General features: G+C 47.0%; 1 protein-coding gene across 2 annotated transcripts in view; it reads left to right on the forward strand.

Moving 5' to 3' along the window:
- DAPK2 (death associated protein kinase 2) overlaps positions 1-27922 on the forward strand; it is a 372045-nt gene that overhangs the window by 211752 nt on the left and 132371 nt on the right. For both annotated transcript variants that reach the window (XM_069222058.1, XM_069222057.1), the window contains exon 3: positions 7077-7298. In XM_069222058.1, coding sequence (XP_069078159.1) covers positions 7077-7298 — 222 coding nt within the window. The remainder of the gene's footprint in view (positions 1-7076; positions 7299-27922) is intronic.

Raw genomic sequence — 27922 nt, forward strand, 5'->3', positions numbered from 1 at the left:
CAGCTAGTCCGGTAGCAAGAGAGCGATTTACGGCTAACAGCAGCAACGCATGCTGGGACTTGTAGGCTCATACTTTATAATTGGAAAAGTGAAACTATAAGATCCGTCATGCTTATTGCTGGTAACTGAAGAAATAGGTCAGTTTGAATATTTTTATGGCATGGATCAAATCAGTCCTGAGTAAGTGAAAAAATAATTGCAGGGCCCGGGTCTTTTTTTAAGAGCTCATCGACAGAGCTTAGAACGCTGGAGTTGCCAAATACAGCTGGTGCCTCTTTCTCCCACCACCCTACACTTTTTGTCTCTTTATTCTGACTTGTGCCTGTTTTTTTCATTCATCCTTTCTCACCATTTTCCTATAGTTCCTTTCCTCCTCATGTCTTTGTTTTCTTCTAAGGAGGGGGCATAGATGATGCGCCACTTTTCTTGTGCCCTTGCGCCCCTTAACGACACCAATTGTACGCTGTATTTACACTACTGCGCACCATGGCACACGTTAGGCCAATAGCGTTAAAAATGTTAACGCTATTGTGGCACTTTGGTGGATTAGCGCCAAAAAATATGGTGCTAGTCAAGGGAGGCCCGTTGAATACAATGGGAGTGTCGATTTAACGCCTGCCTAAGTCAGGCGTTAAAAATGATGACAAAAATGGCGCAGTGAAATCTTGTAGATTTTACGGCACAATTTTTCTGGGCCTCCTAACGGGTAAACGCCCCCCCACCCTCCCTTGCACACATTATGACTGGCGCAAGCATACTATGGCGCAAAGGATTACAAAGTGACGCAATGCTTCTATTGCACCACTTCGTGAATATGTGCAACAAAAATGCCTCCTTAACGCCACATTAGCGTTACAAAAAATGACCCTACTGTCACACAAGGGCTTGTAAATAGGTCCCTAATTGAGGGAAACTATTTATGTAAATTAACCAACATTTTTTAAGACTTTCAAAACAGTGTGTGTGTGTCAAAATTCCTGGTGAAATCCGACAGACACATCACCATGCCCACCGAAAGCACCTGTGCCCAACTATTTAGCAGAAAATACATTTATTAGGGGATGTAACACCCCCAAACAACCTCCCTGCCTGTGCCTGGTGTTGCAGTGACCATGCTTTACCGCGGCAGACCGTGGGATCTTTTCCCGCGCCACAGCGGCAGGGACCTTGGAGAGACAGCCCGCCAGAGAATGGCCTTTCCATATCAAGCAGCCCATTGTAGCCACCGCGGTCCCTTTGTCCTAGCATTCTGTGTCCTGATAAACCAGGCCATCTAACTGGCTCGGTTGGCCGCCGTCCTGCGGCTCCAGGGAGCTTCTGTTTGTGAGAGGGGACACCGCACGTAAACAGGAGGCACATTTTGTCGGAATGCAGCCGTCTTGGGAAAACGTGTTGACTCCAAAATGACTTTCACGGTGCGTAGAGAGCGCAGCTGTGACATTGCTTTTTATCGTGCCCGGGACCACGCTGCTATCCACGCCACATTTAACATTATTTACACTAATTGTAAAGTCCAGGCTTGTGGGAAAAAAACACTGTGTAGCCCTGTTGCTGTTTGAACCGGGCGTGGGTGCAGAACGCCTCCCTCTCACCCCCGACATTATCAGTCTGCCGCGGTGGCCGGTCGGGCTCGACCGTGATTTCTCCCTCGCGGGCAGCCTTGGAGTCGCTTTTCTGTGTAAGGGGCGGCCCACACTGACGGGGGTGAGGGAGTCTGGGAGCTTCAGTAGGTGATGGGACCTCCTATAAATAGATTTGGTGTCAGCCTTTTCTTGATGAGAGTCAGTTTAGTACAGCTCCTGAGTTGTGATGGCGGTGAGTTCCAAAGATGGGTGCCCGGCACCCTCATAAATCACCCCCCTTGCGGACGCTTCTAGTGGGCGTGTCAAAGTTAGCCTTACTTGATCTGAGTGCACGTTGGTCGTAAGGTGGAGACAAGGCCTAATAAGGATGCGGGTGCTGAAACAGACAAGTTTATGCCTAGAATCTAGGTTTTGGGTACCATATTTACAGCCCCGGTGTTTCCGAAGATACTTAATACACCCTACCGTGGGGGGATGTGACTGCAGACTGTCAGGTGTGATGAATGGATGTGTTTATGCCCTTAGTGTGAAGGCCTGCAGCTGTATATGCTTGCTTGCATGACCCACGCAAGTACATATGTTAGCCTTGTCACATGTTAAGGGCTGTGTACACAAGCACCCGGTCTCAGAGTTTGTAATGGTTCAGCAGAATGTAAAATAGTCCACATAGTGTCCATCTGTGCAGTCTCCCCTCATTATATTTTGTTCCTGCATTCCTTGTCCATGTGCTAAGCACACAGTGTCCTGGGAGAGACGCAGTAGGGTGCAGGGAGTAAGACATCCATCTCAGCCTGTTGGTATCAGTTAGTGAAGGCCACAGTTGGCTACCATTGAGTGATTACACTACTAAGTTACGCAGCATGCCAGCCCTCCCGTTCACAATCAATCAATCAATCAATCATTCGCATTTATAAAGCGCGCTACTCACCCATTAAGGGTCTCAAGGCGCTGGGGGGGGCGGGGTCAGTGCTCAAAGAGCCAGGTCTTGAGCTGCCTTCTGAAGGAGAGGTGATCAGATATGGCGCGAAGGTGGCTGGGCAGAGAGTTCCAGGTCTTTGCTGCCATGAAAGAGAAGGATCTTCCTCCGGCGGTGGCTTTGCGGATGCGGGGGACGGCTGCCAGGGCTTGTCCGGTCGAGCGTAGCGTGCGCGGAGGAGTGTAGAAGGAGACGTGGTTGTTGATGAGTTTGGGTCCGAGGTTGTGCAATGCTTTGTGTGCGTGGGTGAGGAGTCTGAAGGTGATCCTCTCGTTGACTGGGAGCCAGTGGAGTTTCTTCAGGTGTCCGGAGATGTGGTGGTGGTGGGGTATGTCCAGGATGAGTCGTGCGGCCGCGTTCTGGATCCGTTGAAGTTTCTTCTGCAGCTTGATGGTGATGCCGGCGTACAGAGTGTTCCCGTAGTCCAAGCGGCTGGTGACGAAGGCGTGGGTGGCGGTCTTCCTGGTGTCGATGGGGATCCAGCGGAAGATCTTGCGGAGCATGCGGAGGGTGTTGAAGCATGCTGAGGTCACTGAGTTGACCTGTCTGGTCATGGAGAGGGATGAGTCCAGGATGAAGCCGAGGTTGCGTGCGTGGTTGGTGGGCTGGGGAGTGCTGCCTAGGGCGGGAGGCCACCAGGAGTCGTCCCAGGCGGTGGGAGTAGGGCCGAGGATGAGGACCTCCGTTTTCTCTGTGTTCAGTTTCAGCCGGCTGTCTGTCATCCAGTTCGCTACTTCCTTCATACCGTCGTGTAGTCTGGTCCTTGCTGAGGTGGGGTTGTTGGTGAGGGATAAGATGAGCTGGGTGTCGTCGGCATAGGATATGAGGTCGAGTCCGTGTTTGCGTGCGATGTTCGCTAGGGGGGGTCATGTAGACGTTGAAGAGAGTGGGGCTGAGGGAGGATCCTTGGGGTACGCCGCAGATGATCTCCGTGGCTGTAGATCTGAAGGGGGGGAGGCGGACTCTCTGGGTTCTTCCGGAGAGGAAGGAGATGATCCATTCCAGGGCCTTGCCTCTGATGCCGGCGTTGCTGAGACGGCGTATTAGGGTACGGTGGCAGACAGTGTCGAAGGCCGCAGAGAGGTCCAGGAGTATGAGGACCACGGTTTCTCCCTTGTCGGTCAGGGATCTGATGTCATCCGTGGCTGCAATGAGGGCGGTTTCGGTGCTGTGGTTACATCTGAAGCCGAACTGTGTGGGGTCGAGGGAGTCGTTGGCTTCCAGGGCGGTGGTGAGTTGGGCGTTGACGATTTTCTCAATCACTTTGGCGGGGAACGGTAGGAGAGAGATTGGCCGGAAGTTTTTGAGTTCGGTGGGGTCTGCTGTAGGTTTCTTTAAGAGGGCGTTGAGCTCTGCGTGTTTCCAGCTCTCTGGGAAGGTGGCAGAGGTGAGAGATGCGTTGATGACGTCCCGGAGGTGGGGGGCGATGATGTTGTCGGCTTTGTTGTAGATGTGGTGTGGGCAGGGGTCGGATGGAGATCCAGAGTGGATCGAGTTCATGACGCGGGTGGTTTCCTCGGTGGTGGTTGGGGTCCAGGTGAGGATGGTGGCATCGTTGGTGGTGGGTTCCGGTGGAGGGTTCGTGTTGTTTGTGGTGAAGCTGTTGTAGATGTCGGTGATCTTGTGGTGGAAGAAGGCTGCGAGGGAGTCGCAGAGGTCTTGTGAGGGAGGGATGGAGTTGTTTTCTGCGTCGGGGTTGGAGAGCTCTTTGACGATTCCAAATAGTTCTTTGCTGTTGTGGGCGTTGTTGTCGAGTCTGTTCTGGTAGGCTGTTTTTCGTGCGGCGCGGAGGCGTTGGTGGTGTTGGCGGGTGGCGTCCTTAAGGGCTGACATGTTCTCTTCGTTCTGGTTGAGGCGCCATGTCTTCTCGCGGGTGTGGCATTCTTTCTTGGAGTTCTTGAGGTCGGGGGTGAACCAGGAGTTTTTTTTGTGGTTGTTGGTGTTAGCTTGGGTCTTCAGGGGGGCCAGGTGGGTGGCGCAGTCGGAGATCCAGCTCGTGAGGTTGTTGGCGGCTTCGTTGGGGTCTGTGGTGCTGGTGGGTTGTTTCTGAGCGAGGGTCGATGTGAGTTGTTCCGTGGTGGTTCGATTCCATTGTCTTCTTGGTGGTTGCTGTGTGTGGTTGTGCACGGTGGTCTTCTTGAAGTTGAAGTGGACACAGCTGTGGTCCGACCAGGTGAGTCCGGTGGTGTGGCTGAAGGAGATGTGTTTGCTGGAGGAGAAGATGGGGTTGAGCGTATGTCCGGCGTAGTGGGTGGGGGTGTTGACTAGCTGTTTCAGTCCCAGGTTGGTGAGGTTGTCCAGTAAGGCCGTGGTGTTGTTGTCGGTGTTGTTCTCCAGGTGAAAGTTGAGGTCCCCTAGGAGGATGTAGTCGGTGGATGATAGTGCGTGAGGGTTGACAAAGTCTGCGATGTCTTCGCTGAACTTGGTCCGTGGTCCCGGTGGTCTGTACATGAGGGTGCCTCTGAGGGTGGTCTTGGGGTCGCTGTGGATCGCGAAGTGGAGGTGTTCGGCTTCGGAAAGTGAGTTGTCGGTGTATGTCGAGATACGGATGGAGCTTTTGTGTGCGATGGCGATGCCTCCTCCGGTGCGGTTGGTGCGGTCTTTCCGGATGATTTTGTAGCCGTCGGGGATGGCAATGTCGGGTGCCGAGGAGGGGTTCATCCAGGTCTCGGTGAGGAAGGCGATGTCTGGGTTCGTTGAGTTGATGAGGTTCCACAGTTCGATGGCGTGCCTGTGGACGGATCGGGTGTTGACCAGGATGCAGTGGAGATTGCTTCCAGGGGAGTCGATTTTGACGGGAGCGGTGTGAGTCCGTAGACAGTTGAAGCGGCAGTTGCTGCAGGTAAAAGGGCCGTAGGTTCGTTTCGGGGTGGCGCGGTAGCAGCCCGGCGTGGATTCCAGCTGTACATCCTAGCGGGAATAAAACTGTCCCAAAAATACAATTTTTGGCACTGGCCATACGCACTTCCTGTGCTCCAGATTGGAGAACCCACTCTTCTCTCATTTATTTCCATGTGATCTCCACGTTGTGGCTGAGATGTTATTGGAGGGTGAAGCAATGATCCCTTATAAAGGATAATACTTCCTTTAAATTACTTAAAGACTTTCTTTCTTCTGCTCCAGTTTAAAGAGTGGAGACACACTACTTATGTAGTGGAGCAGCTGCTTCTGCCATGTCCTCCTCTTGCCACTATGTGACGGGTTATGTTCTCAAGACATCAGTCTACTGCAATCCTAATATTGCTCCATTTTATTCAACATTCAACAGAAGGTGCTCATGTGCATTTGGCAAGAAAGAAAGTAGAGTAATTTAGATATCAAGGCAATATTGTCAGTTTACTGATCTTCAAGGCAGCCACATGGTCCACCCACGGCATTTAGCAAATATCACTGGGTAGTTATCATCTCAGGAGCAGGTGTCTAGTTGAGGCGGGAGGTTCTTGGAAACTTCTTCTCCGGGTTCCATTCTTCCTCCTCCCATCGTTCTCTGCTTGGAGAGCACCGAGAACGGATTGAGTTTGATGTAAAACTACTGCTACGGACTCCCACTTGTGCACCAGTTTCCAGACTCCTAACCCAACAGAGGCTCTTATGATTGGGGGCACATGTACAAGGATGAAGGCTGCTGTGCACAGGACTGAAATGTGGAACACAGGTGTAGAATGCAAAGAAGGCCTTACACAAGCGCAACGTCGACTCAATGTATAAAGTCCAGGTCATGTAGTGTTTCTGTTCCTATCCGTGGAGGGAGGGCAAGTAGAGTTATCACACGTGAATAACCATTCTTTACTCATTGTTTACTGATACCATTTGCTTGTTCTGGTTTTGTCTGTAAATCAAGGCATTTTAAATCGGCTCTGATTAACTGAGTCTTATTTCCGTGAGAAATAAGGCTATGGTTAACTAAGGTTTATTTATTTCTTTAAACACTGATGTGCTCCCACGCTACCTAAACCCTTGCAAAGCAGCAAACATGCTCTTTTAATAGAATCCTGGAAAAAGTATTCGGATTTGCTTAATACTGAGCTGATCTGAATGGAACGTGAATTTGAATTGGTTTATTTTCATTTTGTGCTGGTGTTTCGATTGTTGTTTAGTGGCGTCTAATGTTCTTCCCAAGTAAAAACAATAAAATATTAGTCATGTTTTTCAGCTACAACTATGGGATTATTTGGCGGTAGCACTGTTTAAGCTTCATATAAATTCATTGCTTTTTTACTAGTTTCTAACTGAAATGATGTAGGGCCATTCAACGTGTGATTGTCAGGGAATTTGTAATTTGTGCTTTCTCTGTTTAATCTATAAGGGAACAAGTTATAACGAGGCATTTTAATGATACAAAATAAAATGGCGCGAAATATAAAATGTTAATGCTTGTTGAAGTAAGAAGCTCCAGCCATTCACTAAAAGCACCATTTTGCATTGTTACTATGAATAACGCTTGCATTATGTTATTCAGAGATTTGTGTTTTTTTCAAGGCTTTACTCAGTGTTTTCTCTGCGTCTTTTTGTTGCAGCGGGCAATTTGCAATAGTTAAGAAATGCAAAGAGAAAAACACCGGGATGGACTATGCGGCCAAGTTCATCAAGAAGCGCCAGAGCCGGGTCAGCCGGCGGGGAGTGCGGCGCGAGGAGATCGAGCGCGAGGTGAACATCCTGCAGCAAATCCAGCACCCGAATATTGTCACATTACACGATGTGTACGAGAATAGAACCGACGTGGTGCTCATCCTGGAGCTGTGAGTAGACGGGCTTTCCTGCGCTTCCTGCCAGGGGGGGTCGGGCGGAAACAAGAACAGGAAGAGGGGAGGTGTCGCGAGAGGTCACTCCGCGCGCCGTGCTTCCCATCAGACCTGCTTGTAATTTCTGATTTGGACATCTGCTGATTTTGGCTTAAAAAGATCAGACCGCAACACAAAAGCTTCTGTTTAATGTTAGCCCACGTGGTGATCCGGCAGACAAAGGTAGTTTTGCATCCACACCCGTTAGCCACAAAGCCATTTATGAATTTTTGTTAGTCCAATGAATGGAATCACAGCCTACATCATCCAGAATTCTTCCTCGCACCACGGCAACAAATAACCTTTTTTGAGTTTGTCCTAGAGACAATGTTAATCGTTTCGCCAACCTTATGTTTTCCAAAACAAAACGACAAAAAATACATCCACATAGATTCAGTCAGGGAGTTTTAGCCCTCATCATCCATTGAGCTGATGACGTCATTCACATTTTGAATTGTGCCCACTGTTCAGCAACAGGCAGGAGTGTCAAGACTATTTGAGCTGTTGGCTTTCTTCACTGTGAGTGACTGCCTGTTCATGTATACATGTGCACATCCACCTAAAAAGAAGACCTCTTCAGCGCAAGGCTGCTGACAATCACTGCTTCCATTTGTCTGCGTTAACTTATTTTTTATTTATTTTTGCGATGGGTCATTTTTACTGATTTATTACGGGCGAGCACAAAGCGCTCAGTTCTGTGTTGTTATCGCTCTTTGGGCTTCAAACCACGCCCATGTCACGTCACTGTCTTTCATTGGTTTGTGGGCTTGCCTTTTAAAATCTGCTTGCTTTCACTAGTGGAAGGCATGCATACGTCATGCCTTTTCCGGTGGTGAGCCCTCCTCGAGCGCAGCAACCAAGTACTGAAAACATACGAGGCTCGCTGTTTTCCGTGCAGTTTGTGGACTACTTTTTCTCTTTTTTCGCAGCGCGATCTCGCTTGGCAAAAGTCGAGCGCTTAGCAGGAGATCGGCCCTGTTACATAGTTAATTGCACTTTTGCCATTTACGTAGATAATTGCCTTTTTGCCGATAGGTAGGTTTCACTACGAGTGGACTGTTATTTCCGTTTGTGTGTCGGCTTTGCACTGATGGCAGCTGTCAGCTCGCTTATATGAAACTTTTACTTTTCAGTTTATATGGCAAGAAAAGTCCAGTTAGTTATGTGAAACTGTTTCATTTTCATTTTCAATTTATGTGGCAAGAAAAGTCGGGTTAGGAGTTTACAATGCTAATTGCTCGAGCTCAAGCAAACACGAGACCGTGTGCATTGCAAATGCTTGTTTTTTGCTGCAAACATGCACGCTTCCTGTAGGTGGCAGCATATTTACTTTTAGACTTTTAAAGTCTATTGCTAACAGTGAAAGAACATTGAATGCTTGCAAAAGGCCAGACCTATTAGTTTCGCAAGTGTTTGTAATAGTTACAATCAGCGTGTGGCCGTAGTACAGACACTTCCTTTGCATCAGCCCGCATGTGGTTAATGACCGTGAGATTTGATGAAGATGGTTAATGTCAAGAGGAAATGAATTAACCTCAACAGAACATGCTGGGGCTGTAAAATATATATATAGTCTTATGATCATACAAATAACAAGCGACACCCTTTGCAGCACTTATGGCATCTTAGCACCATTTCAACTTAAAACTTCAAAGTTTTCAAAGTCTTTTTGGGATTTTCTTGTTTTGCATTTTGACTTAATTACCGTTGTAGTACTGAATAAGTACTTTACACATTCCATTTAAGTTAAGTCTGTCTGCTCTGTGCCATATCTACCAGGAGGGATGGTCTCAGGTTAATTTAGTGACTACTGACATGAAGTGTGATTACTACTTGAGGTGGGTGCGTATCCCCTTCAACTAATAACCACGTTTCTTACAGCAACAACATAGTGCTGTCTACATGCCCATTACTTCATTCTTTTCTTTTCTATAATCATACAATATCTGCATATGCGTTGTTCCCTTCCTTACTGTATGAGAGTAGTTCCCCCCCCAGGACAGATATTTTATAGTCTGTTTTTACTTTTTACTAAACTCGCTTCCCCTTACTTATAATGCATGTAATGGGCATGATGCCGCAGGGTCTTCCTATATAGGCCAAAGCCTGCCAGAGAACGCATCTATCTAATTTGCTAAAGACTTATTTGCAATATTCTCAAAGCTTGCCTGGGAATGCATTCTGCCCATTGCTTATCATTGGATTTGTGTTTTGTAACTCAATCAATCAATCAATCATTGTTTGTAAAGCGCAGCTACTCACCTGTTAGGATCTCAAGGGCCTGAGGGGGAAGGGAGTGTAGGGGGTACCTGTGAGGATAATTAAAAGAGCCATGTCTTCAGTTCCCTCTTGAAGCTGGGGAGGGAGGTGGTTTGTCTGATGTGGATGGGTAGGGCATTCCAGGCGGTGGGTGCGTGGCAGGAGAAGGAGCGTCCTCCTGTTATGGTTTTCTCGATGCAGGGTACTTCTGCGAGATAGAGCTGTGCTGAGCGTAGGGTCCTGCGGGGTATGTGGAACTCACAATTGCTTCCTTTGTAATTGTTGGCTTTATTTGTTTGAAGCTATCCAGCTTGAGTTGGTCCATCCTGTGGAGCATAGCCTGCTTACCACCACTCCTTGTATTCTTCTACAAGTGCTCTCTTTCAGATATCAGGCCTTTAAGTGTTGTGCTTATCTTGTCACCTTTGCTGTGCGTTCAGAGTCTGAGGTAAAATGTCAGGCTCGGGCTTCTGAGAGAGCCTGGTGTTTACTTTTCTTTCTTTGACTTTAAAGTGAGAGAATTTATGTGACAATCTTGCTGTGAAAGGAACAGCTTTTTTTAGCATACAATAAAACGTAAATGTCTATAAATTAAATGTGCAGATATTTAACAATATATCAGAATTAGGAAAGCACAAATGAAGCACTTTTTTTGTAATTGCAAAGTATGCTGCAAACACATTTTTAATACGATCAAAACAAATCAGTACAATAGGTGATGCCATTTCCACACATTATTGTTTGTGCATGGTATAGTTTTATTAGTAAAACTGTTTCTGCTAAGGTAATGGTAATTTCAATTGAAAATATATTGTCTGTCGTGGCAGTGTGCTACCACACCATGGCCACTCCACTCTATACTACTCCACTCTACAACACTGAACTCCTCTCTATGCTGCTCTGTGCCCCTCCTCTCTAAGCCACTGTACTCCACTCTCTGACACTCCATGTCACTCCACTTCACTCCACACCCAAGCCACTTCACTCTTTGCCATTGCACTGTATGCCGCTCCACCATTCGAAATGCCACTCCACTCTACGACACACCACTCCACTCTGCCACACTCCACTTCACTCTATATTATGCCACCCCACTCTACTTCACTCTGTGCCACTCCACTCTAAGGCACTGCACTCTACGCCAGTCCAGTCTATGCTCCTCCACTCTAAGGCACTGTACAACAAACTACTCTGCAACACAGAACTCCAATCTAGAGTGGAATTTACTCTACTCTGTGGCACTTTTAGACTTTTAAAGTAAATTGCTAACAGTGAAAGAACATTGAAAGAACATTGAATGCTTGCAAAAGGCCAGACCTATTAGATTTGCAAGTGCTTGCAGTAGTTACGATCAGCGTGTGGCCGTAGTAGAGACACTTCCTTTGCATCAGCCCACATGTGGTTAATAACCGTGAGATTTGATGAAGATGGTTAATGTCAAGAGGAAATGAATCAACCACTTTACTCTATGACACAGCACTCTACTCTATGCCACTCTGTACTACACCCCTCCACTGTACACCTGTCCACTCAACGCCCCTCCACTCTACGATTCTATGCTCCTCCCCTCTACAAAAATCTACTCCACTCTATGCCACTCTGTGACACTGTACTCCACTCTACTCAATTCCCTCTATGCAACTCCACGTTAATTTCCTCCACTCTACGACACATTATTCTACTCTACTCTGCTACTCCACTCCATGCTACTCCCCTCTACGACCCTCTACTCCATTCTACGCCAGTCCACTATGCAATTCTCTACTCCACTCTCCACTACTCCAGTCTGTCACTCAACTGCTCTGAACTCTACGACAATCCACTCTACGACATTCTACTCCACTCTTTGCCACTCTACTCTACGACAAGGTATTCCACTCCATGCAACTCCCTCATGCCACTCCACACCACTTTTATTCACAATATGCCAATCTAGTCTACTCCATGACACTCTTCTTCACTCTATGCCACTCCACTTTATGGCACTATATGCCACTCCACTTTGTCACTCTACTCCACTCAATGCCGCTCTACTGCACTTTATGCCCTTCCACTCTACACCACTCTACTACACTCTAGTCTCTCCATGATGCTCCACACCACTACACTGTACTACACTCTACTCAACTTTATGCTTCTCCTCTTTATGACAATCTACTCCACTATATGCAGTTCTACTCTAGGACACTCTACTCCACTGCATGCAACTCCCTCTATGCCAGCTAATGCCACTTTACTCCACCCTATGCCACTTCACTCCATTCTACGATACTCCACTCTACGCCACTCCACTTTATGACACTTTATGCCACTTCAGTCTACAACGCTCTCCTCCATGCTACGCCATTTCAATCTACGCCCTTCCACTCTACTCCCTCCATCACACTCCACACCACTCCATTGTACACTACTCCACAACTCTCTACACCACTCCACGCCACTCCGCTCTACTCTGCGCCACTCCACAACACTTAACGTCACTCAAGGACAATGTACAACACTCCATGACACTTTGCTCTACTCCATTCTATGCCACTCCACTCTATGACGCTCAACTCCACTCCACACTACTCTTCTCTATGCCACTAACATTTATCCATGCTGAGCAGCAGCCACGCTTGTGTACAACATGGCTAAAACACATTGGCAAAACCAATTGCTCTTGCACAGATCCAACATATTGGCGTTTCCAGTGCTTGTTTTATGTCTGTCTCAAGGAGACAGGTAGTCTGTTATAGTCTGTTACGTCTCTCCTCGCATCTGCAGAGCTCACTGTATGAGGCAGGGAACTCTGTCGACATAGATGTACGGGAGGCCATCCCATCTCACTCTTGCCTTTTTGGTTGAATTCTTCATGGGCCACAAGGTTGTTTTTTCAGTGCCCCACAGCTTTCATCAGGCAGGCATGCAAGAGGTAAGTCTCCATTCCGAACGGACGTGTTTCTGCTGTTCAGACATAGCGAAACTCAGAGTATGTGTGAAGGGCCCGCTGTCTGGCACTGCTGGTAGGCGGGGGCGTGCTTCTGCTTTTATTTGGTTACCTGGAGAACAGTTTAATTATGCATGTTGACAATATTTTTTGCTTGGAAAATGTGGTTACTTAGAACTGGAAATAAAATTTTGTGTGTTTATGCGATTACTTTTTGGCCAGGCTTTGTGCAGCTATCTAAAGAGACCTGATGTTAGGCCCTGGTTGTTCGTCAAAGGGCTGTGAGCAACGATCGCAGGCAAACACGCACAGAAAACTAAGCGTGGAATGTGTTTCTCTGAGGCTTCTGCTTTCCAACCCCTTGGAGAATCATCTATCATCTAAGGAAGGGCAAAAAGATATTCTGGTGGAAGGGTTGTGTGACTTGTATTTGAAGACACATATGAAAAAGACTTTAAAAGAACGTCTTTCCTCCTTGGATTTAACATGCAAAACCCACAAAAGCATTGAGGAATTTCGTCTTCTTCTTCATGATCTTGTGCTTTAGTTATGGAAGATGCCCTGGGTTAACTCCACAGAAAAAAACTTGCCAGAGATTTTTGTTTTTTAGGAGAGAGTCTGTCTATCCTGAGGTGAAATCAAATCCTAACTCCAGTGGTGATGTTTTTCGTCATTTTCAACAAGATCAAAAACCCTTGGTTGGCAATCCATCAATTGATTAATTATTTAATTTAAAAATATTGGAAAGCTTTTGACAAGTTTACCGTTCCTAGGTATGTGGCTTAGGTTTACGACTTAGAAGATGTAGATAGTGATAATTCATTTTCCAAGATGGTGAATACTGACTCTTTAGTGTCCAATTTTCTTGGCAAAGCTTCAAGCCTGAGATGCAATGCCATCTGAAGCAGCAGACTGAAGTGGACGGATTTCTGAAAAAGGACTATCCAGGTATCAGCCTAGCAGTGAAGGCAGGCACCCATACGATTTATTCTCCCAGTCTTTGGTTGCAGTAACTAGAGCCATCAACGCTAGGGAGATGAGAAGTCCTGTTCCCATGGCCAAGAAGAGCAACCACTAAAATACCACCTGGGCCTCACATCGCAGAGAATGACCTACCCGTTTAGGGTGAGTGGATAGAATGGTTATTCATTCGGCCCCCAAAGCATGCACACCTTGCTTGAGAACAACAAAGAGAAAATATCAATATATTGAATTCTAGTTCAACATACTATGGGCAGAAAAATTGTACCGCAAGAGAGCTCTAATAAAGGAGCTGTGTTTCCCAAAAGGGATATGTCTGCAGGTGAGGGGTGGCAAAACTTAAGGAATCCAAAACTCCCTCAAATAGAAGATGAGCTTTCGACACAGAAGAAGGCGAAGCAAGGTAATACTGATGTGAAACATGCAGGGTTGTCAGCCATAGGCAAATCACCTTGTCTTGAAGACTCAAGGGCACCTACCGCAAAAAGGCACATACATCTCTTGTTATAAGATTTCAAAAATGAGATGACAGCCCTAAGGCACCATTTCACGAAGGCTCTTACTGACTTTGACCACTTAATACATTAGGTTGAAACCAGCACAGACTGTGGAGTACAGCCTGATGGACCAAGCACACAAGCAAGATGAATTATTGGCTACAGTAGACACCCTTAAACTATAAAGATCTGGTGGGCAAGATTAAAGATAGAGACAACTGTTTGCAGTGGCACAATTTAAGAATTAGGGGAATAAACCAAGCAGTTTCCAACAAAGCACTTGAAGGCTGTGTCAAGGCCTTTATTCATCACATATTCCAGTTCCCTGAAGACCAGACCATGGAACTTGACCACACGATCAGGGTTGTGTCTGGATTCCAAAGTCATAAAAACCTAGTTGTCAGCATCCTGGCAACAAATCAATTCTTTAAGGTTAAAGAGGAAAACCGTGATGGCAACTCAAAGAATGATCAACATTCACTTCACAGGAGACAATATAAGCATCTTTCATGAAGTCTTGTTTCTTACTTTAGCCTTCAAAGAGGTCCCAACCCATCTACAATGCGTAACGATCCGGTGGGACTTTTCATTCAGCTTGTCTTTTTCCCTTAACACCAAACCTTTTGTGGTCAAGACGTTGAAGGAGGCGAAAGAAGTATTAAAACTACCACAATCTGAGGCCACTGAAAAAGTCAAGAACCTCTTGGGCGAGACATAATGGGGAAAACTGAAGAAGCAACCATAATAAAAATGAGAAGGACCTGGAGTCTGAGGTAACCGACAGAACAAAGCCCTCACGGAATCTCTTCAGAAAAGGACTAAGTCAAACCCTGCACAAATAAATCAAACCTTACAGATATCCTTTTTAAGCCCTATTGTAGTTTTATAGAAAAGGGGTGTATCAGTTCATCATTAGATTTTGATAATGATGCTTAAACAGTCCATTTATAATTTTCCTGAATGTGCTTTGTTTGGGAGGGAGAGTTTGAAGTTCTGGACAATTGCTGATCCTTACAAGTTAGGCTGGATGTGGACAGGTTATTCAGTCTTTGATATAGGATGTACATTTGTAATAGTGTTTTTCATGATTAGGTTAACGCATTGTTTTGGGTTTATGTCATTGATTGACGTATTATGTTGCAGAGGAACTACAAAAACACGAAACATATGCTGGGAGATGGCACCAAAGAAAAATGCATGAGAGCAGGTATGAAGGGACCTCCTACCCATGCAATCCCAAGGAGGTGGTCACTTAAGAACTTAAGAACGAGTAAGGAGTTGTCACAAATTTTAAAACACAGTGTATTTGGACCTGTAAATAAACCCTTTTTAATAGTAACTTTAAACATTCAGAGATCACATTTTGGTATGAAATGGAGAATAGTGCAGTGGCTGAACTGAGTCGAAGGGAGGTGGATAATGCATTTTCAGTATATGGCCCGATGAGGGAAGAAAAGGGCTCTATTCAAACTTGTTCCCAGCCTTGGCTGAGTTTTCAAAATGAGAAATTTTAATTTGATGGACTTATATCACAACTCTCCTTTCTACGGAAAATATGTGACTTGTGAGAAAAAAAATCCACCACAAGCGCCCAATTCCCTTTTGCAAGATTAAGCTCTCCTTGGTGTTTGTATACAAGGATCGTCTTTTTTTCCTGTTCAGTGGACAGTTGTTGCAATTTACGCTCGCCACCCCAATCAGTACCTACATATTATCAGACCTGGCCCCTGTCACATTACTGCCGGAAATAGCCCCACCCAACCACCCAAGACTTGTACAATGATATATTAATGACTTAACCTTCAGAGATCAAGTATTTTGGGCATCAGTTTGAAAGTTGCGCAAACACATGTTCATTGAAAATGACAATAGTGAGGTGATGTGGGATACAATTTGGGACATTTTGAAGGCCGTAATAAGTGGGTCCCAATTGCCAATACTGCTACCTTCACAAGGCGAGCAAAAGAATAAAACATGAATTTGAAATCAGATTGACACAACCGGAAACACAAGGAAATCAAGATTGTGTGCAGAGAATGCACTGAGAATTGAGAAAGAATTGGAACAAACATATATAAAGGTGCAGCCAGGAAATGGCCACACATAAACCAGAAATATTAGGGAAAAGGCTGACTGCCTTCTTTTTTGTTTACATTTCTTTATTGGCATTTAAAACAAGACTTCCATTTAGATTACTGGTTAAATTGATAAGTATTGCAAGAGAGTCAGTGATCATAGTCAACCCAACATAATACGTGGGCGGTGGGTCAGAGCAAACCAACAATACACCTGGCCCTACAATGACTCTTGACACATGGGTTGGGCCACAAGGCGGCTTCTGTGCTATATGCAGCCCTACAGGTGGGAGATTTGGCATGGGCATCATGGGGCAAATCCAGGTGAGATTACTCTCTGGGGGTGGAGTTGACTCCTAAGCACTGGGCTATGGTCTTGGAGCAGGTGAAGCACATTTTGCATATTGTGCGGCTGATGAATTGAATAATTAAATTATTTAAACCAAACATACCTCTCACCACACCGCCTACATGTGATGTTCCCGAGGACTTCCTCATCTTGTCCATGCTGTACCATGTTTCTACACATGGTCTGCGAGTACCTACTGCTTGTACTTGTCTGGGTACAGGTAATGGACCCCATTTCAACAGTGATAGACGTGCGCTTGTTGCCTGAGCCACTTCTGTGCTGTCTTCGGATCACTTAGCATACCAAGTGCAGTAAACACTACCTAAAATTGGTGGATCTTGCTTTAGTCCTCTTCAAGCGCTAGATCACCATGGCTTGGAAAGCCCCACACCCTCTGCTATTAACTGCACCATCTTTCCCATAGGTGGTCCCTGGCGGAAGCAGGGGCTATGGCACATGATTGGCGACTACGAGGGGGATTTGGTGCGGCTACGCTTTGGGACACTTGTGTCCTCAAATTGTTTGATAAAACCAGCTCACACCTTAGCACCTGGAATGCACCTGGATACGGTGTGCTGGACACAGGTTTCGGGAGTGACATACCTAGAATCTGTGCACATGCTTATATTACGTGCAGGGCAATCCAGTGCACCTCAGAAGGCCCGACCATGGCTGCTCCCCGGTGGCTGGCATACTCCATAAAGGCAACTGTGGTGCATAGGGAACCTCTGCATATCTGGGATGCATGTATCTATTCCAGACCTGCTTGGCTACACGTGCCACCCTGCCCATTCCATGAGCCACGTCCTCCTGGTGTGAGCCGCCAATCCGACACTTCCGAGGCTCCAATGTCAGCTTTCACCAGCTTACTCTCTCCCTCCAGTCTCCCAATATCCAGCCCCTGGGCCGTTCATTGCATTTGTGCAGCTGCAGAGTTCAGCTCCAAGTCTGGCACTCCGAGGCCCTCCTAGAGCACAGGGCGCTGAAGCATGGGAAACAAGACTCACTTCAGAGTGGTTCCCCACACAAGATCGGACTCCAGGCCTTTCAGCATTCTGAAATATGACCTAGTCAGTCTTTGCATCTTTGCAATAGAAGCCCAGCCCATGGGTGAAAGAGGCAGCCGCATCCAAAAATGCATGGATTGCTGGATCAAGTTCACAGGCCGGTTGTGGTTCCCGTCATTGAGAACTTTGTCAGTGTGGTAAACATTTACACCGAGGTAACGAAAGGTCGCAATGTTCCATGGAGGCGTTCCTACCATATCGCATCCCCATGCCCATGGTCCACCTGTTATAGGGGGAAGACACAGGATTCACCCCAGTTCACCCTGAGGCCAGCCAGGTCAACAAATTGATCCAACAGCTCGCAGAGGGCTGGCAGAGAGTTAACATGATCTCTTAAGTATACCAGCACATTGTCCACATACAGGAACACAATGTGTCAGTCTGTTCCAACCCGGATACCCGAGGATGGGCCCTCTCTCACAATAAAGGTGCCAGGGGCTCCATGGCTAGAGCAAAAAGGGTAGGCGAAAGAGAGCAAACCTGACGGGTACCCCTTCCTATGGCAAAAGAATGTGATATATGATATCCAGTGCACACCCTGGCTCGAGGTTCCAAATATAGTAACCTGACCCAACCAAGAAACGTAGGGCCCACCCCCACATCCTCCAACACCTGAAGCAGGTATGACCAACTCAGCGTATCAAATGATTTTTCAAAATCCAGTGGGACCATCACTAGAAGTTCAACCGTGCCGGCTACCTCTCCCACGATATAACAGTCAACACGTGTTGTAGCACGCCGCCCACTGCGGAATGAAAACACACTGGTCAGTGTGGATCAACGTCTCAAGCATTGGTAATAGCCTATTTGCAAGGACTTTGCTCAATATTTTGTAATCAATGCTGATAATTGCTAATGGGAGATAAGAGCCTATCTCGAATGGTTCCCTACCTGCCTTCAATAAAACTACAGCGAGGGCTTCCCGGAGAGAGTATGGGAGTATGCCTCGGTCTTGCAGTTCCTGGTACATTTCCAACAATTTGGGAGCCAGGGTAGCCCTGAACGTTGTGTAAAACTTCATGGGAAGCCATCCGTGCCAGGGGTTTTACCACAGGCCATCTGCTCTGTTGCAGTTTGGATTGCCTCCATGTTGAGGGATTGTTCCAGCTCAAACATTTGTAGCAGGGTTAGGTGGGAAAGGGTCACTCTCTGCAAGTAGTCTTGCACCTGATCAGGAGGAGCTCTGGGGGAGGAGAATACAACTGCTCGTAATACCAAGCAAACACAGTATTAATATCCACCCGAGTATTTATTGCATAGCCTGCATTATCCTGTTTGAAACCCATTAAGGTCCTGGGCACATCTGAGCGCAGCAATCACACCAGCGTTTGTTCCGGCTTATCGTTGTCTGCATGCTGGCGAACTAGGTAAGCCCTATAGTCCATGTCACATAGCCGACTAACTGCCTCGTGGTATTCATGAGGTAAATCCGTCAGACGTGGTTGAGCAGTGGGCAGTGTAACCTCCTCGACCTCTAACATCCATTTACACACCTCCAGGTCCACGACAGTCCGGGTGAGGGATGCCTTAACCCTGAGGTCGTGCCTATACAGTGCTCCCTCATGACCACTTTTATAGCATCCCATTCCAGTCCTTTGGATCCACCTTTCCCATCATTCTCCTCAAAATAACATAGGAGATGCTTGGCAGTGGCGTCTCTATATGACGCATCACGCAGTGCTTCCGGTCTGAGCCTCCACGTAGGAATGACAGTCTAGGTCCCCTTCATTGCATCGTGACCATCAGAGGACAATGGTCAGATATCATTCTGCCCAAATTTTCAGAGCTGCGTGACAGAGGCCAACATTCAGAGTTACAGATGAAATAAGCTAATCGGGTATGTACTTGCCGGCCTGGGGCATAGTATGAGTATTCTGCCTCCGGGGATGACCCAAGCGCCAAATAGCATGCAGGTCAGATACCCTGGACCATTGCTGAAAGTGATTTGTCGCTTGAATCCCTGGTGTGCCCGGAGAGGAGGTAGGGAGCGGTCTATGTTAGTGTCATGTATGCAGTTGAAATCTCCCCCCCACAGCCCTCGTGCACTGGGATCATGTAGGAGGGATGGTGACAGAGTGTCTAAAAACTCACCATCTAGAGCGTTAGGTGCGAATAAAGATACTATCAAAATGGGACGCCCATCTAGAGTCCCCCCCAAGGCCACATATCGGCCCTCCTTGTCAACAACGATCCTGGTCTTCATGAATGCACCACCCAAATCGAGACCCCCCTCGTGCATACACAGAGTAGCAGGTCCCGAAAGTCTAACCTCTCCATGCCTGCAGACCTTCTCTAATTCTCCCTTCATGAGGTGTGCTCCTGGAGACATGCAAAGTGAATGTGCCTGACCCCGAGGTAAGCATAAATTCTGTGTCTTCTGGCAGGGAATGCCCCAGATATTCCAGGTTAAAGCATTAAAGGTGATGGCCACGGACATATACACATCACCCTGCAGTCACCATCTCCTGAGATGCCTTACCCTCGTGTCCCCGCTTGCATATACGTCACTCACAGCTAGGTAAGAACAAACGATAAAAGAAACTGAAAAAGATCTCCCATACCCCAGGCTTGAACTCTACTGAGGGCTATTCACATTACATAGGATGAGCTTTCTTTAAACATAACCCATGCCAAGATTCAGAGGATGTGCATTGTTGCGAATGCTATTGTTCCCAAATATCCAAGAAACATCTGGGTAGAAGTTCCAGAATAGAGAACAAACGTGAATTAAATATACAGCAATTTGATATTATGTAAGGAAGCTGCCATATAATAACTTGAACTCCAGGCAGAGCAGATGCTTCAAGGGAATAAAGAGTTGGATGATATCAGCCCCCTCCTCGGCCCTTCTTTTGGAAGTTTAGTGTCGACACTGCTATTTGACTCTGTGCTGCAGGTCTCTTGGTGCTACTCGCATCCGCATAAGGACGAGTCACTCATCGTCCATCATCACCATGCCTCACTTCCTCCATGAAGTTGGCAGAGATTCTGTTCTGTTGCTATTCAGCCGGCACTAAGTTAGTGTAAACGCACACTGGCAATGGGTGCCTTAACTTTCAGTGCATTCGTGAGCACAGGATGTGTGCACATCAACAGGACCCTCGGAAAGGGGTGGGGATGAGTATGGCCAAAGCAGTTTATTTTCTCCCTTTTTTAATAAAGATGTGATGAGCCCGAAAAACTGCAGACAAAAAGATACTCTGGACAAATAAATAATAATGAAGCCCTTCCCCCCCGCCCATGTAGGGGAAATTGCTCATCCAATTAACTCTAGTTTCCAACTACCCAACGGATGAAACCCCTGCCCCTTGACATGTTCGGCTAATGTTGGCAGGCCTAGCTGGTGCTGTGCCAGGGTGGCGTGCCCTCTATGCCTCGGTATTACCCTGCTGTGGCAGAAGGTGTAGTTTCTAGGATGACAGAAGTGAAGATACAGAGACGTACCATGACAGGCCGACTGTACTAATGTCCACATGCAGGTCACACACAGACTATGATAACCGGTTCTTTCTGAGGGTCTTGAGGGGCAGGGGCAGAGTAACCCAAATACCTGATGTAACGCCCTACAGTGGAAGCACCTTGGAAGGGGCTGGGTGCAGTTTCACTTGTGGAAAAATAGGCCATGGACCCTGCTGCTGTTTGGGTAAAACTCTAAACAGGGGGGTGTCCCTGTAGGGAAACAAAAACTTAATTCCAGTCTTATAGAGTAGTGTGCAATACTGGGAGAAGCTCTTCGAAAATAAAAATGGTGAGTATTCCTGGCAAGGGTGTAATTAAGCTAGCAGTCCTAAGACTCGACAGACAGTGTTTCTCCTTGTCTATAGAGACTCCTAAACCACTGGTGCCTCTTGGCTAGGTTAAAAAAGATTGAAATAGTCTTGGTGTCTCTGCTGCATCGAACAGCAGTCCACACGCTGGGTGTTTATTAGTTAGTGTGGCCAGCCTTGATTGTATCAAGATGGCCCTCATTTTAACTTTCTTATTAAAAAAGAGGCACACGCCACCTATCTCTTCTGTCCCTTCCAATACCCGAATAGCACCATGAGGCAACATATGAGGCTTAGCATGGAAAACTGGCTGCACTCATCCGCTCTCCAGTACGCGCTACCTTAGAACGGCTCTGAGGTCCAGTGAGAAGAAGATGGCCGTCGAACTCATTAGGAGCAAAAAATACCCCAAACCAATTGTGCTGTCCTCAGGTAGGATGCTCCTCATTCCTGTGATGCCTGCTGAAGCCAGTAAGTACATTTTCTCTACATGATATTTCCATTATATTATCCTCTCAACTGTTGTGGATCCAATCTAGGCCTGTGCCAATTATAAAATTGTTTATATGTTCTAAGTTATGTATTTTCTGAGCTCACCCAGGGGCAACGTGTGGCAGGCTGCACTTCACCTTAACACCAAGGGATCCTCAGCACTGCAGGAGTTCTCATTTCCAAAGTATAAAATTAGGGCTTGGCTGCCATTGTATTTTTAGTGCAGGGCCTGGGAGGAAGGCTGCAGGGTTTGACCCTTCAGCCTGCCCTGTAGGAAAGCCCCTTTCTGGTACCACGCTGCATGTGTCTTCATACATGACAACAATTTCAACTGCCAAGTTGGAGATTTTTAAATAAAAATCGGGAGAGTGTATTTTCTCCATTGCATTACATTGTTGCTGAGGCAATTTTAGGCGGGAGACATAAAATATACAATTTCCCTTTCTCTGAAAATGTATTGGTCAGCAGACAAAGGAGTTGGAGATGAAAATATGTACTTCTAGCAGCCAGTCGATTCCAGCACAGATACCCTGACCACAGCCTGGCACCAAAAATAAACACAGTTCAGCAGAATTGGCGACACCGGCGGCTTCTGCCTTTGCTGTTAGCAACCCTAATTGTTCAATATGTGAGAGTTTTGTTAATTACAGAAATCTGGTTAAAAATTGAACATTCAAAGGATAGTTAAGATCGCTTCAGAAACCTCTATTTGCGTTTAAAAGCAGAAAGGTCAACCTAGATAAATACGTATGCAAATAATGTCAGCATTTGTCGGAGTCCCACCAACGTGGCGCTATCACAAGTCCTTTGAAGATTAGGAGTGCGCCGGCTAGGCTTCGCATACATGAATGCTATCGGCGCACGCACGCGCCTTGCAGCTCTGTGAACCCCAGGCCAGGTTTATCTAAAGATTACTGTCTCCTGGTGGTAGCATGCCATTCCCTTCTTTGTCGTCCTCGCCCATCTTCCAGACACTGCAGAATGTTTACTGCGAACACTAAATACTGGTCGCTTGTGACCCAGAGGTTGAAAGGTCACCAGAGACCCGTGCCAGCCTCAACCTGGGTCTTGCGTTTCCTACTGTTCCCAGTGCTTAATTTGAGCCGGTGGCATATAGGGAGATTCTGTCTTTCAAGCCCCTCGACCATCTAAAGCCACTAATTTGGGAATTCTACCTAATGAATACATTGTTGATCTGGGACTTGGGCCTGTAGGACGTGCATTCGTTTTTTTTTTTTTTCAGGCTTCAAGATGACCGATATGGTGTCCCCCGTAGGTCATGGGGTACTTTGTCATTTTCTAGTGCTTTGGTGTATAGTCCCATTAGTAAGGGGGGAGGGATGTGAAGCATACTTTTTAAAGAATTCGAATGGATATCCATTGTGGCCTGGGGTTTTCGCTACAGGAAGGGATTGGTAGTTGGCTGCAGTTCTTCCTCATCCGTGAGGAGTTCGTCCAGTGTCTTTTGATTTAAGTTTGACAGTCTAGGAACTATTACCTCGTATACGATCAGTTGTTCGCGTTCTGCCGTGGCGAGTGGGCATTCTGCATATAGTTTAGCATAGTAAACTGCAGATACGTGTGCTATTGCTCTAACACTGTCGTGTGTGGGTGTTTTAATGACTGATACAGTTCATCTCTGTTCATGAGCCAGAATAGTAGCTTCCTAACTGTTCCCCCCATTTTCTACTGGGTGGCCGCATAAGAAAGGGAGGCCAAGTCCAGGAGCTGCTGTCACAGTGTCTGGTGCAACATTTCAAGTGTGTGCTGCGTTCGTTCGTCTGGGTGACCCCCTCAGTCTCCTCTGCCCCAGAGATCGCTCCTTTGAGAGCTATGAGTTCCTTATGTTTCCTTCTCTTTTTGCCTGTTTGGTATGATACGATTTGTCCTCTCAAAACTGTCTTTAGGGCTTTCCAGAGCACCAAGTGTGACTCGATTGTTTCTGTGTTGGGTGAAGTGTATTCTTCGATATGCCACTGTAGGAAGTCACCAAACTTGGCGTCACTTAGCCACAAAGTGCTCAGTCTCCACAACCCTAGGCACTGGGTCCCTTGACCAATATAATTTTAGAGGCATGATCAGCAAGTAGCAGCACCCCCCCACCCCTCAGCGCCTTGAGACCCTCACGGTGGTAGTGCGCTCTACAAATGATTGATTCCCCACTACTGGAAATCCATACACTTGGCCTTCTGGGCTCGCTCACTGGCCCTGGCAAACACATGGTGCCTCCTCCATCCCTGCGCTAAGGAATACACATACTACTCTCATGCACATTGTAAGGAAATGCCTCCTTGGCATGGTTACCCCCTGACTTTTTGCCTTTGCTGATGCTATGTTTTGAATTGAAAGTGTGCTTTGATCCTGCTAACCAGGCCCCAGCACCAGTGTTCTTTCCCTAACCTGTACTTTTGTATCCACAATTGGCACACCCTGGCATCCAGATAAGTCCCTTGTAACTGGTACCTCTGGTACCAAGGGCCCTGATGCCAGGGAAGGTCTCTAAGGGCTGCAGCATGTCTTATGCCACCCTGGAGACCCCTCACTCAGCACAGACACACTGCTTACCAGCTTGTGTGTGCTAGTGAGAACAAAATGAGTAAGTCGACATGGCACTCCCCTCAGGGTGCCATGCCAACCTCTCACTGCCTATGCAAGTATAGATAAGTCACCCCTCTAGCAGGCCTTACAGCCCTAAGGCAGGGTGCACTATACCATAGGTGAGGGCACCAGTGCATGAGCACTGTGCCCCTACAGTGTCTAAGCCAAACCTTAGACATTGTAAGTGCAGGGTAGCCATAAGAGTATATGGTCTGGGAGTCTGTCAAACACGAACTCCACAGCACCATAATGGCTACACTGAAAACTGGGAAGTTTGGTATCAAACTTCTCAGCACAATAAATGCACACTGATGCCAGTGTACATTTTATTGTGAAACACACCCCAGAGGGCACCTTAGAGGTGCCGCCTGAAACTGTATCCAACTATCTGTGTAGGCTGACTGGTTCCAGCAGCCTGCCACACTGGAGACATGTTGCTGGCCCCATGGGGAGAGTGCCTTTGTCACTCTGAGGCCAGTAACAAAGCCTGCACTGGGTGGAGATGCTAACACCTCCCCCAGGCAGGAGCTGTAACACCTGGCGGTGAGCCTCAAAGGCTCACCCCTTTGTTCCAGCACCGCAGGACACTCCAGCTAGTGGAGTTGCCCGCCCCCTCCGGCCACGGCCCCCACTTTTGGCGGCAAGGCCGGAGAAAATAATGAGAACAACAAGGAGGAGTCACTGGCCAGTCAGGACAGCCCCTAAGGTGTCCTGAGCGGAAGTGACTCTAACTTTTAGAAATCCTCCATCTTGCAGATGGAGGATTCCCCCAATAGGATTAGGGATGTGACCCCCTCCCCTTGGGAGGAGGCACAAAGAGGGTGTACTCACCCTCAGGGCTAGTAGCCATTGGCTACTAACCCCCAGACCTAAACACGCCCTTAAATTTAGTATTTAAGGGCTTCCCTGAACCTAGGAAAACAGATTCCTGAAACTACAAGAAGAAGAGGACTGCTGAGCTGAAAAACCCCTGCAGAGGAAGAACAGAAGACACCAACTGCCTTGGCCCCAGACTTACCGGCCTGTCTCCTGCCTTCCAAAGAAACCTGCTCCAGCGACGCTTTCCAAGGGACCAGCGACCTCTGAATCCTCTGAGGACTGCCCTGCTTCACGAAAGACAAGAAACTCCCGAGGACAGCGGCACTGCTCCAAAAGAACTGCAACTTTGTTTCAAGAAGCAGATTTAAAGACCCCTGCAACTCCCCGCAAGAAGTGTGAGACTTGCAACACTGCACCCGGCGACCCCGACTGGTAGAGAACCAACACCTCAGGGAGGACCCCCCGGCGACTCCGAGACCGTGAGTAACCAAAGTTGTCCCCCCTGACCCCCCACAGCGACGCCTGCAGAGGGAATCCCGAGGCTCCCCCTGACCGCGACTGCCTGAACTCTATTTCCCGACGGCTGGAAAAGACCCTGCACCCGCAGCCCCCGGCACCTGCGGGAACGGAACTCCTGTGCAGGAGTGACCCCCAGGAGGCCCTCTCCCTTGCCCAGGTGGTGGCTACCCCGAGGAGCCCCCCCCCCCTTGCCTGCATCGCTGAAGAGACCCCTTGGTCTCCCATAGGAAACTATTGGAAACCCGACGCGTGTTTACACACTGCACCCGGCCTCCCCTGCGCTGCTGAGGGTGTACTTTTTGTGCTGACTCGTGTCCCCCCCGGTGCCCTACAAAACCCCCCTGGTCTGCCCTCCGAAGACGCGGGTACTTACCTGCTGGCAGACTGGAACCGGGGCACCCCCTTCTCTCCATTGAAGCCTATGTGTTTTGGGCACCTCTTTGACCTTTGCACCTGACCGGCCCTGAGCTGCTGGTGTGATAACTTTGGGGTTGCTCTGAACCCCCAACGGTGGGCTACTTTGGGCCCCAACCTCAAACCTGTAGGTAATTTACTTACCTGCTAAAACTAACATTACTTTACCTCCCCCAGGAACTGTGAAAATTGCACTGTGTCCACTTTTAAAACAGCTATTTGTGTTTTATGTAAAAAGTATAAATGCTAATGTAATGATTCAAAGTTCCTAAAGTACTTACCTGCAATACCTTTCAAATGAGATATTACATGTAGAATTTGAACCTGTGGTTCTTAAAATAAACTAAGAAAAGATATTTTTCTATAACAAAACCTATTGGCTGGATTTGTCTCTGAGTGTGTGTTCCTCATTTATTGCCTGTGTGTATGTACAACAAATACTTAACACTACTCCTTGGATAAGTCTACTGCTCGACCACACTACCACAAAATAGAGCATTAGTATTATCTCTTTTTGCCACTATCTTACCTCTAAGGGGAACCCTTGGACTCTGTGCATGCTATTCCTTACTTTGAAATAGCACATACAGAGCCAACTTCCTACACACATGGTTCCTCATCCCAGATGCCCATTTGCCCCCCATCGGTAGAGGCCAGTAATGTAACAAACGTCCAGATCCTGTAGCCAATGAACCACAGATTATTCCTTCTCAATCGGCCCTCTGGGTCCTCAACCATATGCTTCAGGTGGCTCACTTTCTGTTTGAGCTCAGGAGCATCTGCAATCAGCGTGTAGACCATATCCCCTCTAGTGTAAATTTGCTGTTCTGCATCTGTAACTCATTCAGTGATTTTTCTGGACATCTTTGCAGAGTAGTCCTACCTCCGCACCAACACCTTCGATCTGCTTCTCTATGTTGGTGTGGAGGTTGCAGGTGTCCCAGAGGATCTAAGCCCAGTTAGGAATTTACAGTGCTAATAGCACTAACTCGAGCAAACGCGAGACCCATTGCATTGCAAATTCTTGTTCTGTTATCTTCTTTCTTTTACATTGGTTTACTCCTTCTCTATCCGTTCTGAGCTATTGACTTTTATTCCCTTTAAATCCATGTTGTGCCTTTTCATTTTATTTACTCATCACGTGTTCTATCCTGACACACTCTTCAGATATTCTCTCAGCCGTGGCACTTACCCTCCATGCTTTAAATGCACGGTTGTCCTCTCTTTATTCACGAAACTTACAGCCGACCCGACAAACTCAGCCATGTTTTTCAAATCTATTTTTTTTTGTAAAATTTCCGGCCATCTTTAATTCATCAATTTTAATCTGTCTTTCGAATACTACATAACACAGAACTTGCATTTTGCCATGTTTCCAACTTCATCGCATCTACAAACCAAGATAAGCCATCTTCTCATGCTACTACACCACTCCTCCGCACTTGATATTGTTGATCTCCTTTCTACCCTGCTACGCTAGCTGTCATAGATGTAGCACTCAATGTGTTCTCTTACCTTTCTGATCACTTTCTTTATCTCATGGTGCTCTTCACTCTCTTATCTTCCCCCTCTGCATGTTGAAGTTCCTGACATCTTGGTGCTGGGTACTTTAATCTTCGCTCTCTAGTCTACATTGCTTGGAGACATGTTTTGGCTTCTATCTTCTTTTTGAAAACAACTTAGAAACAATGTTTCCTCTTCCTACCTTTACCCAGGCTCTGTTTTAAAGTCTTGCACTGCCTTAAAGGTATTAGACAGTGGATGGTAATCCATTTTCTTTTGCTTTATTGGAACAAAACGTATTTTTTTAAATAAG

This window comes from Pleurodeles waltl, chromosome 3_1 (assembly GCF_031143425.1).
Source record: "Pleurodeles waltl isolate 20211129_DDA chromosome 3_1, aPleWal1.hap1.20221129, whole genome shotgun sequence".
NCBI classification, from domain to species: Eukaryota; Metazoa; Chordata; class Amphibia; order Caudata; family Salamandridae; genus Pleurodeles; species Pleurodeles waltl.